Raw genomic sequence first — 21,696 nt, forward strand, 5'->3', positions numbered from 1 at the left:
TGATAATGTTAAAATTTCAACTATCCAGACGCGAGTTCAAAATTTTAGGTGGGGATTTTCTACTTAAAACTTGACTTCGTATATGCCTAAGGCTATAAGCCGGCGGCGGAATTAGTCTAGAAATCGGCATCTTTGCAAATGTTGTATATTTTATCGTATTTCATTCTCCATTAAAAGCCCATACAAAAACCATCGGAGACAAACTATCTGTTTAAAACATTTTTATTCTGGGACGGTGCGGCCATACACATCAACTACCATAAACGTGTATTCATAACATTACAATACAATATCTTGCATGAATCGGACATTTCGCTACCAATGTAGCAACATTGATTAACAAAACAGTATGGCGTGTTGACCGCGAATGACTAACAATGCCGTCTTCCCCACTTCTACACATCTGCACAACTATTGCATAACAACGCACGGCATACCAAACTGTTTCGTACACCTGCGATTAAAATAATAAATTTAATTTCTTTTAAATTGAGGGCGGCAAGCATAATTTACGAGATCGAATACAGGTTGAAAAAAAAAATTAAATTAAAAAAAAGATGTTAAATGTGCTCTCCCTGCCTCAGCACTAAGGCCTGCCACAGCCTTTTGGGGTCGTTTCCAGCACATCACCAGATGCATTGATGTTGTCGCCTCATGATGTGTGGTGGAAAGGGGGACGTATGATCTGTGAACCCCAAACACAGTGGCTCGCATAGCCTTAACTCTATTCCACCGACCAGCGTGGGAATCGAACCCACGACATTCGTGTTGTCAACACGACGCTCAGGGGACTGAGCTAACTGATCATTTTGGTTTTAACAAGGTTAATTGGATATTTATGACGTAATGATGAATTATGTAATACACGTATAAATAGACTATTATCAGCTGTTCAGTCATGTACTACTTTATGGCGTAACGGTTAATGCACAGGTTTGGGTACTCTCAGTTCTAGTAGTTTGGGTTCGAACCTCTACGGATATGTTTTTTTTCTAATGGAAAATAATGATTTTTTTTTCTTTTATTTTGAAAGAGAGAATGTCAGGCCTAAAGAAGTGGATTTTTTTTTAAATCAGAAAAACAAATTTGCATGGCATTATTTTCCATGACGTATTATGATGCATTACGTAATACATGTATAAATAGACTTATATCAGCTGTGCCGTCATGTACTACTTAGTGGCGTAACGGTTAATGCTCAGGTTTGGGTACTCTCAGCTCTAGTAGATTGGGTTCGAACCTCTACGGATATGTTTTTTTAAATGGAAAATAATGATTTTTTTTCTTTTATTTTGAAAGAGAGATATTTTGAGGGTTGTAAATGTCAGGCCTAAACAAGTGGACTTTTTTTTTTAAATAGGAAACAAAGTTGCATGGCATTATTTTCCATTGAATAAACTGCCATAAAACCTTGAAAAGAAGCCCATGTGCTCCTTCATTTTTAGTACTCTTGGGTGGGCTTCTTTTCCACTTGGAGTTCTTTTAGAGTTAGAGATTACTTTTGTAAACTAAGAAAAACTAATTCAGTGACTTATTTCTATTTTAGTATCACTGTGCTCCACTGGCACCAAATTGGGTCCACTTGAGCACAGTAACATATGAAAAGATATCACAATTTAGTGACTTTATTTCTATTTTATATCACTGTGCTCCACCGGTGCCAAATTTGGTCCACTGGACCCGTTACTATTTCTATTTCGGAAGTAAATAAAGGCATAAATGGTAGAGAATGCTCCATCATCAGAATGACGCTCTGAATGTACTTCTAATAAATACATAATAACTGTACATCTTTTTTGTTCAATTTAATTTTAATAAATTCAAATTTATTACACTATATTATAGGCCAACGTAATTCCTATTGTCATAAAAAAAGTTAAATAATCTAAAGTAAGATTTCATTGATTGACTTTTGTTTATTGATTTTAACACCAAATCTACATCTTATAATACTGACTTGTTATATTATTATATATCATTCCACAGATATTATTGAAAATGTTTTAAAAAAAAAAGATTTTCTAAAAACATATCCACAGCACCTTATCTTTTTCTAAACTTTTATTCAGTTTCAAACTTTTTGTGAGTTACTGTACAACTAGCGAATGAAATAGTTCTATCTAAACTGTGTACATGAATACATTGTTTTAGTACAGTAATATAAGTTTCTATTCAGGGTATAGTAATACGGTAATAAAATGTACACAATAGTCCTATGGAAATTGGGTGCTTCATACTTTAACCACATAGTTTGTTGTGTGGGTTAACAAGACCTGCTTTCATGATGGACTGAACGCCCACGAATGCTCATAAAATTCTGAATTTTCTCTCAGTAGTCAAGCGGCATTAAAATGATCACGAATATAAAAATGTACAAGTTACCCCTTGGTGGTGTGTGGAGTTCTATAGCCTAGATACCATAGCCACCAGACAAGTATAATCCATTTTAGATTAAAATACTTTTTTGGATTTACAATAAAAAAAAATCAATTAGTTTATTTTTATTATAATTTTACCTAAAAATATACGTATACAATTTATTAAAACGTTGTTATTATATTATACAGTATCTTTTCTTTTGTAAAGATAAAATCATAGATTCAAAATTGTTAAGAATAAAAATCATACGTCATTTATAGATTTTTATTTTCACAATTTTTGCACTTGAACAATTATACTCTAAGTAGAGTCAATGTTCAACATAACATTCTGAGAACAAGAATATTTAAGAGAGAAATATATCTGGCTTAAGCTCTGTCTACACGTTTAAACATTGCAATATTTTAACTAAATTTTAAATAATGTAAAATCACATTTTATCAAAATACCTGTGTAATCTTACATATTATGTTTTCTGTACAATTTGTTAACCTTTTAGTAGTCATAGGGCGATAATCAGTGTTATTTTTATGTCTGAGGACCCCAATGGAAATAAGTTTTCTTTTAAACTTTCTTGGGTTATTCCTGGGTTCATTCTATTAATATTGTTATCTTGTGCTTTTTCTATTTTATGTTTGTCTTGTATTTTTGAGTGAACCGAATAAAACTGAACTGAACTGAACTAAAAAAATGTGCCCAAATGTGGTAGTGATATGACATCATCGTTTTCCATGGTTGTTTACATCACATGTTTTGGTCACATAATAAAGTTTGATAGTGTAGACACAGCTTCAGGCTTTCACAAACATTGAGAATGACTACTTAGCGCAGTATAATGGGAACTGACATTAAACAGACTGGTAGTTACTACTATCTGGTAGTGGTACAGATTCAGAGGAGGCCAAATCAGGTTGGATTTTCTTATCTGACACAAATTCCGAGCTGGTGGGTAACTCAGATTCGAAATTACCATCTAACACACATTCAGAGTTGGTGCTCAACTCAAGTTGTTGGGGTTTTTCATCGGACACCGATTCAGAGTTTGTGGTTAAATCAGATTCTTGTTTGACATCTGACACAATCTTTTCAACGGATATCACACCCCCTTCATCAGCAGATATCACACCCACTTTACCAACATCATCAGTGACTGCAGCCATTTCTCCTTTATGTTTCTTTTGATGTAGCTTCAATTTGTCTTTTCGACTAAATTTCTGGCCGCATAATTCACATTGGTATGGTTTTTGTCCTGTGTGTATCCTTTCATGACGAACAAGATGGCTTCGACCGAGAAAACCCATTCCACATTCTCCACAAACATGCGATCGCTCACCAGTATGAACTTTGACATGAGCTTTGAGACTTCCAGGACCAGGGAAGCTCTTATCACATTGTTCACATTTCAGGAAACTTCCACCACTGTGTGTTTTCTCGTGTCGAATAAGATGTTCTTGTCGACTGAACCCTTTTCCGCATTGTTCACAAAACGCTGATTTTAAACCAGAGTGACCAAATTCATGACGTAGCATATGGCTACGCCGCTTAAAGCCTTTACCGCATTCTCCGCATTTAAAAGGCTTATCTGCAGCGTGAACCTGTGTGTGTACTTTTAAATCGCTCATCTCCTTAAACTTTTCACTACATTGTCCACAGTGATGATGGTACACTTCATCACCAGCATGTGATGATTTTGCATGTCCTTTCATTTCTTGTTCGGTGCTGAATTTCAAGTTGCACTCATCACACTCGTATAAGGAAATTCCTTCATGATTCTTCTCCGTGTGGCGTGTCATGTGTTCTCGTCGCGTAAACCCTTTCCCACAATGACCACATTTGAATGGTTTTCGACCAGTGTGTACTAACTGATGTCTAATCATGTGACTTCGCCTCGTGAACTTTCTATCGCACTCTGCACACTGATGTGCCTTCTCAAGCTTAGCGACTTCTTCTGGAAATTCCAATTTAACTGTGGAGTCTGACCCTTCTGTATCTTCGCACAGTACAGACATGTTGAATTATTCACATATGTCCCTGAAAAATTTAAAAGAAAGAAGTTACTCAAACTGCACTGGAATTATATAAGTTGTATGTTATGTATTCAATGTATCTCTATCTGTATGCGACTCGTACAAACACCTTCCTAGGTTGTCGTTGCATGCAGGTCAGGCTCTGATGTGCAGCATCAATGATGACATGTCACATATGCCTATCTAAACTAATATTAATTGATTATTACAGTATTAACTATTATTTGATCATCATATTAAATGTCTTATTATAAATAGGATAGAGTGAAGATAGTAGGCATTAAAAACAATAGATAGGCGATAAATCAATGCCGCAAGTTATCCGTTTATTTTAGTAACTGGGTCGAAACGACCGAGCCACAATGCTTACCGGAACGCTGGGCCCTAAAATGATATTATACTTAGTACCTGTTGAGTGTTTTCAGGTAAGCCTAGCTCTAACCACCGAATCAGTAGGAAAAAATGACAAATGAGAAAAAATAAATAAATTAGTGCATTAATATTTACTTTTTCCTGATTTTGTCCTTTGACCACTAAAATTACTTGAAGAGGTATAAAAGTATTTTCTTTTAAAAGCTAGCTAGGCCTAGCTAGGCGAGGCGGCGGCCACCATTATTCTTTTTTTTTATCTCCTATTACGTCATCATTGTTTACCCCCTCTTGTTGTCTCGGTTTTTAAACTTTTGGGTTTTCTCTATACAGTACAAGATAACTTTATTGTCAATTAATCCAACGAAAGATTTGAAATTGGTTTTTCTCATGGAAACTTAATATAAAAATAGAATAAAATCAGTAAAATGTTTAGAACACAAAGTAAAATACACAGTACAGTAAAATATACAGATTAAAAGGCATAATTATACAGGATTTACAAAATATAACAATTAATAACATTAAGGGGATAAATGCGATTAGGTGTTCCCAGTTTATTATTATTATTTGTGTTTTTGTCGACAATCATTATATTTAAATATGCATTGTAGGACAAACGACAGTCGGTACCGTGCTGTCCGTAACCTTGATGGTACATAGTCTTAGTCTACACGAAGGATGGATGAGTATCATCATTCATAATTGCAATTCGTTTCTGTTCCATTCGATTATCGTACATTTCCATAACACTAGGCAGATTATTAAATAATACAAAATAAATACAAAATAAAACCTTTGGATTCTGTCTTATATCATGCGTGCATGCATAGAGAACGAACATTGTGTGTTTGCTTTTTATATAAATATATAGATAGATTAGTGTATTGTTCGTAATTTTCTGACATTATAAAACGGATTTTCTTAAATTAAGGGCACTAGACATAAAATTTACGAGATCATAAAAGGTCGCGTAAGCCAGAAAAAGAAAAGTGGTGTGCTCCCTTGCCCCTAGCACGGTAGGGCCCTCTCATGTTACCTCCTCATGATCTGTGGTGGAAAGGGGGACGTTTAAATCTGTGAACCCCAAACACAGAAGCTCGCTTTAACTCTATTCCATCGAGACCGGCATGGGGTTTGAACCCACGATAATCGTGTTCCACGACGCTCTACCGACTGAGCTATCCGGTCCTCTGATTTATAACCAGGTAAAATGAATACTAGTTTTGTTCTCTCAAGATGTCGGTTATGAATATGCCTATTTATGAGGTAACGATTAATTACGTCATAATAGGCACGTAGGATAGATAGGAGTACTCTCGGCTCTCCTTGAGGTACGGTTCCAATTCTCCGGATTTTTTTTTTTTTTTTTTTGCGCAAATAAATATTTGGTTTACGAACTTTTTATATAGACAATGATTATCCCGTTGCAAGATTGATGTTCAGTGCAAACTTCATACCAATCAGAGGTTGTACCGCGGCGTGCATAGAGGACAAACTTTTTGCGTTTGCCTTTTATAAAGATAATAAAATAAGAATAAATCCATTATAAAAACAATTGGGCTGAAATAGCCAAAACAAGAAACAAGGGAACGAATTTATAATACTAATAGGAAACACTCAAAGAAAACGAAGGAATATCGGTATTATTTATTACAGCAGCTACACCAGCAGGCCCTAAACTAAACAAATAATAAGTAAAAGAACAATGTCATTCAAATTATTAGCATATAAGGATGTACAGTATTTCCTAGTCATGCGCAGTTGTTGGAAGCTGTTTTGCAGATTGCGGAAGTCACGGTGTATGAGTTTTGCTGTTTTTGCTTTTATAATATTCGTCGTTTTTGACGTTTATAAAAGACCTAGTTACAATGCCGGTAAGTTTATTACTATTATTAGGAAAGTTCTTTTAACTAAAGCCCTGTTTTTTCAGATTATTTCTTATATAGGCCTATGTATTATAGCTATGGCCTATAGTAAAAGGCCTTGGTAGGAAACCATAATAACAAATAATAACGTATTATTATTATTTTGTATACTACATGAATGGATATTTTCCTACTACTAAACATCACCATTCAAATAGCGACATACATATTCCCAGGTGGCTTTATAATTATAGTAGACTGACATTAGCCCCTACAAATTTGCATTATTATCACCACCTGTATTCCCATTTATGCCTCATTTCGCTCGGACCTTCAATACCACATTTAATGGTCTCTACATCATCATTTTGAATGATAATATTTATATGGTTTAACTTTAAATATTGCTAAATCAAATTGAAACTACAATTTTGTTTTGATCTCGTTCTTCCGTGTTCATACGCCAAATCGGAAATCTTTAAAGTCAACTCAGAACTGGCAGCAGTGAGAGGGCGCTCAAATAACAGTTTTGATATACAGTAGGCCTACAAACATGCTCAACATTTTGGAGTTTCAAATTATCTTATTATAAACATTTCTACTAATAGGGTATAGTAGTAATTTATTTTGAAAAATATTAATAAATTTTAATTTACAGTTATGATATATATCTTTGTTCATGGCAGTTATGATATATATCTTTGTTCATGGCAGTTTCGGTTTCGGTTGCTAATTCACAAAAAAATATTGTTCTTGTTCTTAAGCTCTGTCTACACTATCAAACTAGTTTGACCAAAAAAAAGTATAATGTGCCCAAATATGGTAGTGATATGACATCATCGTTTTCCATGGTTGTTCACATTACATGTTTTGGTCACATAATAAAGTTTGATAGTGTAGACACAGCTTCTTTACCGTGTCAATATACGATAGTTTAGACAGAGCGTTAGTTTTAAACCTCACGATAGAAGATAATTTTGGTAACCCTTCAAATAACCAATTTAAAGGCTTTTTAAAACGATCTAACTTACAGGCTTATCATTCGTCGTTAACGTCTCAAAGGGACATTGCCAAAATGGCTCTGCTGCCATTAAACACTAAATTCAAAGGTCCGGCTCCACCAGGCGGTAAGTTGACAATTTTGCAACACTAAGCTCTGTCTGCACTATCAAACTTTATGTGAAAAAAAAATGATGTGATGTACCGATATATGGACATGATGATGTCATCATCACTACCATCTTTGGGCACATCCCACTTTTTTTGGCAAACTATTTTAATAGTGTAGACAGAGCTTTAACTTATGTTTCCTCTTGAATAATGCATAGGTATTTATACAAATTTGGAATGACATGATATTTTTATATGATGAACTCTTTTTTTTATATAGATGGATCACTCGATATCATAGACGAAACTTTGCAATATTTTAAGTCGAATGTTTTCTTTAAGCAATATGAAATTAAGGCAAGTAAAATAACCTTTCTTTATTTGGCATCGGTGTTTTTCCCCACAGTTATATTAAAGATTGACCCCCTAAAACAATGGTTTTTTAAATGTTTTTGTCGAATATGCCATTTTATTGTCACATAATAGTTATTTACTTAAAACTGCGAAATGGACTATTCAGAGTCTAATTTTATCAACCTATCATTTTCATGAGACAATACATTTTAACAATCGCATAGCTCATGTCTTGATCGGTATATTATGGTGCAATGCAAATACAAATACTTGTTTTACTTTAATTTTTGCCTAAAATGGTAGGGAACACCTCACCTTCATGCCCTTAAAAAGAGGGAGGGCTGTTGTTTTGTTACACATTGCGCCGCTAGATTATATTCATGTGTTAAAGGAGGGGCTTCTATATTTTGTCAGTTATTTGAACTATTATGTACAGTCAAAGTGTCTTTGCACAGTGATTGTGTTACCGAACCGTTTATTGTTTTCTTCACAGAGTTCAGCAGACAGAGTCCTCATCTACATCACGCTGTACATTACTGAGTGTTTGAAAAGATTACAAAGAGTGAGTAATTACAATCTCAACGATTTCAAGTTGATCATTTTGATAGAAATAAGTCTCCTCCTAGACAAGCTGCTATATCCTATGAATGGTACAGTAGTCCATCCATCCATCAATTTGAAATAGGGTTTGCAAGTTGTATCATAATTATATTATTTTGCAGTGTACTTTTCGAATTAGATGGAAGGGTCACCTTAAGCCAACACGATGTAACTCACTATAAACGCTTAAGCTTGGTTCCCACTAGCGACCCAACGTAACGCAACCTACGCAACGTAAGAAAATGCCCTTCCAATAATTGTGTTTGCCCCCGCCTGCGTGAAATCAAACCTGCGATTTTTGCAGCACTGTTGCGTTGTCGGTTCCCACTTGTGATTACGCAATACATCACTTTGCGTCGATATGTCGCTGCGTTGTGTTCTAGAGTGGGAACCACGCTTTACTGGTGATCAGATCAGGGCCGTAGCCAGTGACGAGGCAGACGAGATCGCCATATTTTATATTAATAATTATATTTAAAGCATCTTTGCCTCTCGTCTGTTTTTAACCTCTCGCTACAACTTTCGGTAACTGGTTTATTAATTAAACAAAACACAACAATGGCCTATATATTTGTGAATGTCCGCATATTTTTTTATATAATTTGCGTTTTATTTTTAGATTTCTTCAAAAAACAATGCATTAAAAGAAATGCAGACACTTGCAATTGAGAATTTTGACTTACCTGGAGATGCTAGATTTCCGCTGAATGCCCTTTATCAAAAACCGGCTAGAAGTGATCAAGGTAGGGTTGTTAGAAAATATATATATATATATATATATATATATATATATACGGTTATTTTTTGTCCATATATATACATAATATATATGTATATATAAAGTTTATTTTGTGTTTTTAATTTTTATTATAGATACACTGCGACAGTATTTGACACAAATCCGTCAAGAGACTGGTCTTCGCCTCGTCGAGAAAGTGATAGATCCTGCAACAGACAAGCCTAGCAAATGGTGGTTGTGCTTTATTAAGAGACGTTTCATGGATAAAAGTCTTTCAGGCCCAAGCAAGTAATCAGGGGCTCATCTTGAATATTGCGCTGGTTGGTATCTTCGTTATCTTGTCAGAAGGAGAGACCGAAAAGGACCACTGAAAAAAGATTGATCATGCCCAGGAAAGAGTATTCCCTTCCCTGATCATACTCATTCATGATCTATTTTTCTCCTAGAATTTTATAGTCTAATAAATTTAATGTAATACCACTGTTTGCATGCAAAATCGACATTTATAGTTTTTTTAAATTAATGAATATTATATTGATTACAACAGTTATAATAAAAAAAAAATTTAAATGGTACTAATTGAAAATTGTTTTATTGTTTGTATACTGTATTTAAATACGAATTCTTTAAAAACTTTAAATTCAATACGTATATTTCAGTATAGAGTATAAAGTTTTTTGTTCAAATTCATATTTCTAATACATTATCAATTGTTTAAAAACATTTAGTTTATTAATCAATTACTTATACAAATTAATCATACCGCCATCTATAGATCGCCAAAAACATTAATGATTTTTTCTCTCACGCGGAATTTTTTGTTGCGGCAACATAAACAAAAGACTGACTGTATGCTTCGTTCGTATGTTACGTTTTTTTCAAAAGAACTAGCCTAAATATGATAGCAAGAGGCCTATTAACTCTAAACAACTAAAAGGACACACTATAAGTAAGACGATCGCTTTTATATAAAAGTTTATTATGATTGTTACTATGAATTAGTAGTAGTATGCTAGGCCTAGGTTAGTCTAGGCCTTCTTCTTGAACAATTAATAATTATTAAGTAGGCCTCACTCGACTCATCCTCGGGCCGAGAATTTACTAACCAGGTAGACTAGTACTAGGCCTAGGCCTATATAGCATTATAATATCCGTACTAGCACCAGTCGTCGCTAGGCTTAGTCTTATGCTAGCCGGCTCTGTAGCCTACTAAAGTAGTAACTAGGCCTAGCCTAGGTAATTATTAATATTAGTTAGGCGGCCAGGGCCTATCAAGGGCCAGGCTTGGTTAAAAAGAATGTCGTACATAGACATTTTCAATCTATCTATAAAAGGTTTTCGCTTTGTCTACTCTTTTTTGTCATCTTGTTGACATTAATCAAAGAAAGCTAAAAAAAAGCATTTATTTATACACACAAAGAAAGCCATTTAATAAATAAAAAATCTTGTTTACAGTTTTGTATGTTTATTAATCCATGGTTTATTTTAAACTGGACTGTGTGTACAGACTCTAAGGTCAAGGTGGATCAAACAAAAAACAATCATAAGCAAGTGACCCATAATGAACAAGTGTTAAAAATCATTAGGGCATTCAGATGTTTTTGTTTTAAATCCATCCAATCCTGGTCCAATACAAATACTATAAATATCTACAATTTAATGTAACGGTTTATAACTGAACTCATTATTCCACTGTCGATACCTTAAAATGGCTGAGTTTGCTTGTACATTTGAACTGTGAGTACCCATAAATAATTGTAATAGCAGTAGTAATGTGTTTTATTGATTTAATATGGTTATAAACTTTTACTGTATAGGTTTTGTTAATCTTTTGTTAATTCTATTTATTTAATTTTTAATTGTTGCATGTCTCGTCATGTTGTATTTTTGTAAGGGTCCCTAATGACGGCTGGATGGACCACACTCGTAAAATATTGTTGAAATAAAATAAATTCAGAAAGTACCTATTGTCTAACTTTGTATATTTCAACATAAATTTCATCAATTTCTTCCTGTTCAGATATTTAAATGAAGTAAGAAGCAATTATCAGAAGACAATGGAATCGGTTGTAGACACTGTGGTGGGTAGTTTCGATTCATCGCATTTAGTACCGCGCTCGATGTCGCCCGCTTCTCTCATGGATATAGATTTAGATAAGGAGTCTTACTCGGAGGAGTTTTACACGGAGCCGGTGCGAAGCAGCTCCTTGCTCAATGGTGAGGAAGATACCTTGTCAGATGATGATATCAAAATTGAAAGAGAGCGTGCAAATTCATGTGGTTCACAAACAGATGTGTCATCACTTTCAATCGAAGATCTTTATGTACCCATCGTGGGGTATGAAGTGATGGAGCAAAGAGCAAGATTCACGGTAAGCATTCAACCATGACGAATTCCTTTTCAGAATCAATAAAATAGAATTTCAAATAGATTTGAAATTTGTACAGTTTATGCTGTACATACAGTAGTACGTTATAAAAGATAGAAACATGGTTGAATAAACACTTTTAACTTTGTTTAAAAGACGGAAAAATGTTTTAAAATGGTTGAGTAAACACATATAATGTTGTTTGAAAGTAACCCAGGTGTAATTTTATGAACTACTGAAGGTTAATAATCAACAAGTTGTAAACAAATACTGTACTTGGACTCAAACAAGTTTATTGTGTTTGTTCAAACTATACAGTTCAGTGTCCTCCTTACTGAATTGCTTTCAATACTATAGTTCTATTCTATAGAACTATCACATTTTGAAGTTAATGGGATTAAACACATTTTTTTGTTATTTTGAACATTGGAATTATTAAAGTTTGATCGAAGTATTGTTTCTTAAAGTACAAGAACTTTTTAGTACTCCATTTCTCAAAGTCACAGACATCTCACAGGTCAATGAATATGATGCCATGCTTAATTGCCTTTTGTATTACCTACTCTACATGTGATTCATTGATTCACAAGTTTTTCAACTTATAAAGCTCTGTCTACACTATCAAACGTTATGTGATGTGCCCATATATGGACATGATGATGTCATATCATTACCATATTTGGGCATATCTCTACCATATTTGGGCACATCACTACACTAGTTTGATAGTGTAGACAGAGCTTTAGAGGGCAATCACTGTATTTACCCGTTAGAGTAGAGAAATTATTTAAATTACTTCAGTAGTTACTATAGTAAAATGTTAAGCCACATAATTACAGTCTAAGCAGGGAGTTGTAAAATAAGCAACTCCCTGGTCTACGGTAAGCTAATGTTTAGAATTTAAACTTCCTTCTTTAGTTGTATGGCTTTCTCAAAGCTGTAATATTAGTAAATTTCCTCTTGAATTTGATATTATTAACTTCCTTAATTTATAAATGTCATAAACAACATTGGCTATGTATAACTAAGATGCGGTAATGTAAGTTTTCATAGAATTTCAAAAACTTGCTTTAACTGTTTATGTACAGTAACAATTCCATGGTTTCTATAAAGCTCTGTCTACACTATCAAAGCTTATGTGACAAAAATGTTATGTGCCCATACGTACTGTATGGACATGATGATGTCATATCACTACCACATTTGGGTATATCACTACCATATTTGGGCGCATCATACTTTTTTTGTCAAACTAGACAGAACTTAATACTGAAATACAAGTAAGTAATAATAATACAGTGTTTGTCATTCATACAGTACTACTTTACATAGTATTTCCTTGGGCAGAAATACAAAGAACATTTTATAAGAAACGTGGGTAATTGACTTAATAGAATGTTTTATAGTAATACCAATAATGTGTAGATAAAATATAGTACCTGCACTTTGTATTTTTGAATAAACCATTCTTTTATATTCTGAGATTCTGTAAACATTGTTGACCGGAACTCATTTTGTTGCAGGTACTTTGTTTGTGGTTACTTGTTCAAAAACTAATTAATTAAACGAGTGTCCCATTCAATTGACAATAACAAATAGTATTTATTGATGACATACCATTTACTCAGTGGCTTTGAGACTTTGATTAGATTTGTCAACATGATACAAATCGCAACCAATTTAGAATTTCATCATAAAGTACAACCCCACCTTCAGCCCTAAAAGTACCTCTTTTATAAACATAATAATTATATTTAATTTATAAAACATACTCAACCTTCCTTCAGCTCTATAAAAGTATCCTTCTTTGAGGATAAAAAAACCATACTGTAGTGCTCATTATAGTAATACTGTAAATGGTAAGATTCATGAAAATATTGATAATAATAATATTGTTAATTACTGTACACTGTATCTAGTAATTATAAATTTATGGGCTAAATTTATTGGGATAAAAAAACTGTATTACTGTTAGTATTATTACTGTACTGTACATACTGTATTGATTTTGTACAGGCTTGAAATAAACAGCTTGACAACAGACTTTCATTATTTATTGAAGGGAATTAGTAAAGTTGGTACTTCATCAATAATCTCTCTTTTGTGACGTTAAAGCAGGATTCCATGTCATCACAATAACCATTATCTATTAGTAACCTTGGCCCAATTGACAGTCTTGAGTAACTTACATTTTGTTTAGAAAATGTTATTTTGTGTTCAAGTTCAAGGCATATTTGAATAGGTAGGAGGTTGATAGTGAGGTTATGGTACAACAATACATCGTTTAGTAAAAATAGAAAAGAATGTGTAGTGATAGTTTAAAGTGAGTTGCGTAAATTACCAATTTCACAGCACAAATCATGGAATGCTAGTAAGTGCAAAATGTATGTGACTCAAATTATATAGAATCTTACTATAGCTGAAATGGAATTTTATTTCACTTCAATGATATTTAACTAGGGTGAGTCCACCCAGCCGAAGCTGATCATTAGGGACACTCAGGGCAAATACAATACAAGAAAGTAATAATAGTTCATTCTTATACATACAGTATAAGCATATGAAAATACAGTGTAACCAGGGACAAAAATTAAAAATTAAATTAAAATAAATAGAATTGAGAAAAAATTAATTTAAAATTCGTACTAAACCAAATGAATTATATTGTAACTTTTTGATGGTTGGATCATGGACCTATAGGTCCATGGTTGGATGACTTTGTCTGTCATTTTGTCTTTCTTGCTATTCTTTACCTTTAAGCTCTGTCTACACAATCACAACTTTATTTGACAAAAAAAATAAGAGGGTGTGCGTGGGCCAAATGACAGTACTGTACAATACAGTAGTAGTCATCATATAATATAATTCATCAACTGTACTATTATTTCTTAATTTTACTACTATTACTAACTGTATATTTATGAATTTTCATATTTTCAGGTATTTAAAATCCATGTAAGAAAATCTCCAACTGAAAATTGGTTTGTCTTCCGAAGATACACAGATTTTGTGCGATTAAACACAAAGGTACAGTAAATTTTATTTTAAATTTATGATATTCAAATTGATTAAATTAAATAAAATTGTATGATTTTTAGGTTAGAATTGTAAAATTAATTTTGTATCTAATCTAACACAATTGCTTTATACCATGGTATTTAACCTTACGGAATTGTATAGCCTGGTCTATGGTATATAAAATACTGTACTTGGTCAAAATACTGAATATTCTGATAGAACAACACAGTCTGAACACTGTATGGCACTAACACATGGTGACATTTTCTGATATAAACTAAAAATAATTATCTCTATAGTAGAAATTTGCATATTGACATATTGATGCTGTATCTTAGATAAATCATTAATACTGTATTCATTAATAGCTTTCTGTCTGGTAAGATGGCTATTTGGTTTTCTCAAAGGGTAAAGTTCAGTTACAGTATTACATTGGTAGTGAGTGAGTTTATTGTAGCATATGATGAACTCATGATGTTACAGTACTCAGGCCTTGTCTTTTAAGGTGAGCGAGTGCGATCACTCACCTAACACACTCCTAAACTGCCCTTGAGGAGTGCGATTTACAACATGCTTAAATTTGGTAAACTTCTACAAACAGCACACATACAGTACAGCATCCCTGAATGTAATGAGGAGTGCAATTTGTAGCACACCTATCATTTTCAAAAGACAAGGCCTGAGTACTGTATGTTGGTGTTTTGTTTAAGTACAGTGTAGTCCTTACAGTATCTTCTTGACATCCACCCCTACAGTACTTCTCTATGTACACAGTTAGTCAAGTCAGTGTGCACTTTAAAGAACCCAGTTCATTATTCGAGACGAGTTACCTTGGTGAACTGGTTCTCAAAATAGGACAGTGATTTATTTAACCATTGGTAATCCTTGGCCACATGTGCAACAATACATAAATAAATAAAAATAATATTTAAGAATTATGTTTTTTTATTTTCAGTTGAAGAGGTTTTTTCCAACCTTCCGGTTGGCGTTACCTCCCAAGAGGTGGTTCGGTGACAATTACGATGCTAATTTTCTTGAGGACCGACAGCTAGGCCTACAAGCATTTATTAACAATGTTACCAGTCATAAAGATATCCTTCAATGGTTTGTTTTTTGTATTATTTTATATCATAATGATCGATTGTTATATTTTTTAAAACAATGTGCATTTGTACAGTATGTTTGTGCCATCCACACCTGTGCACAAAATCACAGGTTATCCACCTTCCCACTGACCGCCCCCCCCCCCAACAATACATTCACGTAAGGATTGTTGCATCATACAATCTGCTGATTTTATTTTGCGTTACTCCAATGCTTATTGTAAAAAGCTTTGTTAAATAAAATAATATTGTCATTATCCTGTCTAATTGTTTACTTTTTGGAAAAGTAAACTTAAGGCATCATGTGAGTGATAATGTGATTTGTTCTTGCATTGTCACAGACCCACATTTTCAGGGTAATATTCAAAGTCCAGCTGCAAACTCATTGTGTCTAACATACTGCAAACTTTATTATTATAATAATAATATTACATTACGATTTTTATTTAGTTTTACAATGGCAATAGAAAAAAAAAATATTAAATTGAATCAAAGTTTTGTTTAAAAAAATACAAGAAATTTGACACCATACTGTAAATGAATATTATAAAAACTTAAAAATATGGTCATTGTTTTTATATTGTGCTGATATAGAAATTTAAATTACTGACTGAAAATTATCAAAATTTGGTATCATAATTTGGTCATATTTCACACACAATTTCAGACTACTTTATTGACAAATAAACTGGGCATATCCACCTACAACACAACTAGGTTCTAGACAACAATTCACTTGTAATATTATATTGGATAAACTATTAAATTTAAAGATATTTTGACACACTTGGAGTTTCATATGTATATTCATGCTTGAGCATAACTACCTAACTTATTTTATTCTTGGCTATGTTTACAATTGTTGAAGATGCAAAGAAAGAGCAACCATATGGTAATTCTACACACATAGACATGGACAATTGTACCTTATATGATCCCTAACAGAAGAATAAATGATTAAAGGACTTAAGGATATTAAACCGTTTTAAACTTCATCAATAATCTCTATAACAGCTTCACACTGTCTGAAGTTCAAAAGGATTAAAATCCACTTTTACAGGAAGGTAAAATAGCAGGGGTTAAAGTTCAATGTCCTTCAGAATTAACCACAAAATGGGATAATAGCACAAATAGCAAAGAAGATCTTATAACACATTAATCTAATCTCATTAACCAAATTTTTTTTCCAGCAAATTTACAAGAGAATTTTTCTGCTTAGATGACCAACCTGGAGCACATGATAGTTTAGAAGAAAGCAGGGTAAGAAACATCTTAGTGATTTGGTTATAAGCCCATCTCCTGAGGGATAAGCCCACCTTGAATTTAGAATAGATTCATGCAATGGATTATTCATTACAGTATGACCAAATATACAGTACTAGAATGAACAGATTTTTGCAGAGTTCAGTGTACAACATCACTATACAACATCACTATTGATGTTTAGAGATTTATACAATTGATGTTTTTAATTTTCTAGGCACTTTGTGACTCCCTTGAAGACACTATATATAACCTACGACAAGACCTAGTACAGAAGGAGAAAGAAGTTATAAAACTGAAACAAGAACTGCGCAAAAGCAAGACTAGGGAGGAAGAACTCTCAACGCAGTTGTTGTATGTATTCTGACGGGTTTTCTGTTAACATTTCTTAACATTTAATTATTTAAAATAGATTGGCACTTTGCATTGATGATACAGACATTATTAATATACTTGTACCTGTATTATTGACTAAGCCATTAGTGCTACTGCAGGTTTTTTTTTTTCATTTGGGTTTATTGATTGGTTAGTTTAGAGCAAAAGATGACTAATACATTTGAGCCTAACAAAGACCATACAATTTGGATTTAATATAAAATTATTATTATTTTTTTATTAAAAAACTAATTTTGATGGGTTTGCAGTAGTAATTGATACCATTTAAGTAAGGACTTGTCGTGCAGTGTGTTGGACGTTCGAATCCAACTCTTGCTGCAATGCTTGTATCCTTAGGCAAGATACTTTACTTACGTTTGCCTCTCTCCTCCCAGGTGCATAAATGGGAACCCGGTTAGATCAAGACACAAATTTGCGCTGATTAATAGCTGCATTATGGGAGTATGTTTCCATAGGTGTTTGTTACAAAAAATGACTGGGGTAATAATGTTCAGCGCTTAGAGGTTTCACAACATTAGGCGCTATATAAATCCAGGATAATTAATTAAATTTAAAATTTTATTCAACACAATTTTTAGATCATTGTTGTTATTGTACACTTCATTTCAATACATTTTATTTTTCTGTTGCCAATCATCTAACCAATAATATGCATGTATTATTAACGGCTAATTTCATTGGTGTAGGAATGGTGGTGTGCACGCATCCGCGTCTCGCTCTTCTTCACAGACGAGCGAAGAGAGCTTGGTAGAGGGCGACTATCACTCATGTGTCGAGGCGGATCAGAGTTCATTGGGTCAAAGTTCAGTTCAAGATCATTCATCATTAGTTGAAAATTCACAAGGTCATTGCTCACTAACTGAGAATGAACCTGATGAATGTGAGCATTACCCAAATGGTCAAAGTTCACATGAGCCAACCTCTGACCCTGAAACGACACATGATGCTAATGAAAAAAATGAGAAAACTGTAGCATCTATTTCCACAGACCCAAGGTAAACGTCAAACCTATTAGTATGAGGTGGTGCTTATGTTTGTAAATTGTTAGCTACTTTAATTGACTTGTATAAATTTAAAGTAAAACCTATATTAATAATTATTCTCATAATAGTGGTGTCCCCGGAATAGAGGTTGTCCGTAAAAATGTATTGCACCTCGTTCATATAACAAGAAAGTGTCCCTTTAATAGGAATGTCAAAGGTGGAGTTTTTCTCTATTGCTAATATTGGTCACAGAAACAATTTTAATGCATGAACGTTTTGGATAAAATGAAAATGGTTGCATGATGAGAAACAAAACCAGACTCCTTAAAAATAAAAAATTATTCCAATTTTTATGCTTCATCAAAGTCATAATTATCCTAAATTCTTAAATTCTAATATTTTATAAAATGCATGAATGAAAGACCTGACTGTCTGCAAAACCAGACATAATGAGGTAAAAAGATTCATGAGATTGGTACAGTTGACTGAATGTGGTAAACATCGTGGTGATGCATGATTTTTTTCTTTGCCAATACTTGCCATTAGTAATTTTTTCTTTTTATTTATATCACTGCTTCCATCAACAATAACTGCTATTTAGAGTTGTTAAAAGTTTGCATGGATTTTTATTTTTTTAATAATGGTCTGTTCTTTAAAAAGATATCTTTTGATTGACATAAATATGTAGAACTGTATATATATATATGTATATACTACTGTTTAAGTAAATGTTTTCTTGTTTGTGTTTTTAAATATAATTTTAGTGGACCAAAAACACCAAGTATAGAAAGTGATGGGAGCTGGGACAAAGTAATAGAGTTCAACAACAAAGAATGCCAAACAAAACCAAACGAAATTCCTGTTTATAGCTCAAACAATTCCTCTATGCATAAACAATTTAAAAATGCATCAGAATCTATAGAGCATGAGAAGAAATGTGAAAAGCTGTGTTGACGGTCTTATTACGGCTCTGTCTACTACTATCGAACTAGTTTGAAAAAAGTGTGGTGTGCCCAAATATGGTAGTGATGTGTTTAAATATGGTAGTGATGTGACATCATCATGTCTATATATTGGCACATCACATTTTTTTGTCAAATAAAGTTTGATAGTGTTGATGTGATTTCTGCAGTACAGACATGACGCAATTACTGCATGAAGCAAACTAGTAGATATTACTGGGCACAAATGATGATAGCCGGTAGCAGTACTAAATATTGAGGCGTTGAGATGCAACAGTTATAAATGCAAAATGTTGGAATAGGAAGATGAATACATTCCAGTTCTTGTGGTGAACATTCTTAATTGTGTTGCGTAAGAGATTGTAGAATGAACGCATTTAGTTCTACATAGCAATATAAAAGTCTATGACTGGTTAATAGATAAGCCCCCATTTATTAATGCAATATAGTACCATTACCCATGTGAGCATGCATAAAGCTCTGTCTACACTATCAAACTAGTTTGACCAAAATTTGATGTTCCCAAAAATGGTAGTGATATGACCAAATATGGTAGTGATATGTGTCACATCATATTTTTATTGTCACATAAAGTTTGATAGTGTAGACAGAGCTTATGTATTCCAGGGCCATTTGGTAAGGGTTCAACATGACCACTTTCTAACTGAATCATTTGACAACTCTGTGTCCTGGACTGGGGATTGTTCCCTCTTTTATCGACCACTCACTAATTCTCATGGCTACAACACTGCATTCATTCAAACGTTTTTATACATGCCATGATGCTTAATATTGCATCACTTTAGAAAAAGCCTTAAGCCACTCTCACTTATTGTAGCTATTGTTTCCTTGTTGTCGTAGAAAATTGTTATAATTGTTTATCAAATTTTTATTATAGAAATGAAATGTGCTACTTATAAACAAATGTCGGATTGCAATTGTGAACTTAATTTCAGATTTATCCAATTTCTGCATATATTGAAATTTGCTATAAAAATTGTTTATTCATAGAATAATGTTCTTAGTATGTACAAAGAAAAATCTTTAGCTAGTTCACATTTAAAAAACAATTTAAAAATACAGTCAAGTACTGTAAACATACTTATCTTAAAGTTTAAGATAACTTTCCTCTCTTGTTGACATTTATTAATTTAGTTCTAAATAAGCTGCATTAATAGTATTGCAACTGACTCAATTAATTTATTAAGTTTAGATTTATGTCTAGACATATTTTAATCATAATTGTAACTTTTTTTAATACTAGAAATAAATTACAGTATTTTTTTAACAGAACAATTTTAAATACAATTTGTAAAGTAGTTGTAATAATAACTTGCCTTCATTCTGTGTTCCTTTTTATGGCTTCCATATATTCTCTCTCTTTTTTTCGGGAAGAACATTTTACAACTCAAAAGTTTTTTTTTAAATGAAATTATTTTCTAGTACTGTATAAACTCAATCTCTCTGTACTATCAAACTAGTTTGGCAAAAAAAAATGTGTTAGGTGCCCAAATATGGTAGTGATTTGATGTCATTGTGTCCAGGGCCGAAGCCAGAATGAGATTTTGAATTTTTATCACCCACCCCATTTCCAAGCACAGACCGTCAAATTGTGTATACTTTGCCTTGTTTGTTTTTAACCTCTCGCACATCATATTAATTTTTTTGTCATATTAAGTTTGATAGTGTAGACAGATCTTTAGATACATCATAGTACAAAATAGGAAGTAAAATCAAGTTGGGTATGTTCCTATGTCTCGGTTGTTATGCTACAACCATTTACGGCTAGGCAAGTATTAGGTTGAAATGAATAGAACAAATTGACCAACAAAGACAAATTAATTGAAGACCATTAAAAAACAATTATCAGATTTTACAAAATAATTCACTCCTATCTCAGATGGATCTTGTTTTCCCCATTCTGTTATATAATCTAATTGTAATTACATTACTTGAAAACTTGTTCTTTGTAGTTTTAAATAATAAGAAATGCTTTAAAAATGAAATGTTGCCTTGACTAGACTTTCTTAATCATTGTAAATATGTAGTGATCGATAAATAAAGAGAGTTGTTATATTTTTGTGATAATTTTTAATGATGATAAAAACAAATATTGTTGATGTATGAATTTATTCAAAAGGATTAATTAATGAACA

The 21,696-nt window shown here is 32.9% G+C and overlaps 3 protein-coding genes across 5 annotated transcripts; 2 read left to right on the plus strand and 1 right to left on the minus strand.

The window, feature by feature from the left end:
- Positions 1-1,904: 1,904 nt before the first annotated feature.
- LOC140057444 (uncharacterized) lies at positions 1,905-5,018 on the minus strand. Of its 2 annotated transcripts, none has more exons than XM_072103108.1 (2): positions 4,914-5,018; positions 1,905-4,410 (listed from the first exon to the last, which is right to left on the minus strand). In XM_072103108.1, the coding sequence occupies exon 2, from the start codon at positions 4,386-4,388 to the stop codon at positions 3,228-3,230; it is 1,161 nt and encodes a 386-aa protein (XP_071959209.1). In that variant the 5' UTR covers positions 4,389-4,410; positions 4,914-5,018; the 3' UTR covers positions 1,905-3,227. The 2 variants fall into 2 exon arrangements, with proteins under 2 accessions (XP_071959209.1, XP_071959210.1); XM_072103109.1 differs by having other exon boundaries at positions 4,815-5,010.
- A 1,532-nt stretch (positions 5,019-6,550) lies between these two features.
- Positions 6,551-10,021, plus strand: LOC140057455 (actin-related protein 2/3 complex subunit 3-like). Of its 2 annotated transcripts, XM_072103121.1 has the most exons (6): positions 6,562-6,652; positions 7,677-7,770; positions 8,034-8,110; positions 8,601-8,669; positions 9,327-9,450; positions 9,581-10,021. In XM_072103121.1, the coding sequence occupies exons 1-6, from the start codon at positions 6,647-6,649 to the stop codon at positions 9,736-9,738; spliced, it is 528 nt and encodes a 175-aa protein (XP_071959222.1). In that variant the 5' UTR covers positions 6,562-6,646; the 3' UTR covers positions 9,739-10,021. The 2 variants fall into 2 exon arrangements, with proteins under 2 accessions (XP_071959223.1, XP_071959222.1); XM_072103122.1 differs by lacking the exon at positions 7,677-7,770 and having other exon boundaries at positions 6,551-6,652.
- A 90-nt stretch (positions 10,022-10,111) lies between these two features.
- Positions 10,112-20,454, plus strand: LOC140057442 (uncharacterized). Its single transcript, XM_072103106.1, has 8 exons — positions 10,112-10,395; positions 11,467-11,818; positions 14,756-14,842; positions 15,789-15,937; positions 17,127-17,196; positions 17,417-17,553; positions 18,282-18,590; positions 19,343-20,454. Exons 2-8 carry the CDS (start codon positions 11,504-11,506, stop codon positions 19,530-19,532), a joined length of 1,257 nt encoding a protein of 418 aa, XP_071959207.1. The 5' UTR covers positions 10,112-10,395; positions 11,467-11,503; the 3' UTR covers positions 19,533-20,454.
- The last annotated feature ends 1,242 nt before the right edge of the window (positions 20,455-21,696 follow it).

This window comes from Antedon mediterranea, chromosome 8 (genome assembly GCF_964355755.1).
Source record: "Antedon mediterranea chromosome 8, ecAntMedi1.1, whole genome shotgun sequence".
Taxonomy (NCBI): Eukaryota; Metazoa; Echinodermata; class Crinoidea; order Comatulida; family Antedonidae; genus Antedon; species Antedon mediterranea.

Bases quoted from the DNA above. Each gene is read 5' to 3' on its own strand.
- LOC140057455 (XM_072103121.1), top strand. The intron at 8,111-8,600 runs GCAAGTAAAATA...TTTTCTTCACAG, and splicing joins TTAAGCAATATGAAATTAAG to AGTTCAGCAGACAGAGTCCT. The intron at 9,451-9,580 runs GTAGGGTTGTTA...TTTTTATTATAG, and splicing joins ACCGGCTAGAAGTGATCAAG to ATACACTGCGACAGTATTTG.
- LOC140057444 (XM_072103108.1), bottom strand. From the start codon at position 4,388: ATGTCTGTACTGTGCGAAGATACAGAAGGGTCAGACTCCACAGTTAAA.
- LOC140057442 (XM_072103106.1), top strand. From the start codon at position 11,504: ATGGAATCGGTTGTAGACACTGTGGTGGGTAGTTTCGATTCATCGCAT. The intron at 14,843-15,788 runs GTACAGTAAATT...TTTTATTTTCAG, and splicing joins TTGTGCGATTAAACACAAAG to TTGAAGAGGTTTTTTCCAAC. The intron at 18,591-19,342 runs GTAAACGTCAAA...ATATAATTTTAG, and splicing joins TCTATTTCCACAGACCCAAG to TGGACCAAAAACACCAAGTA.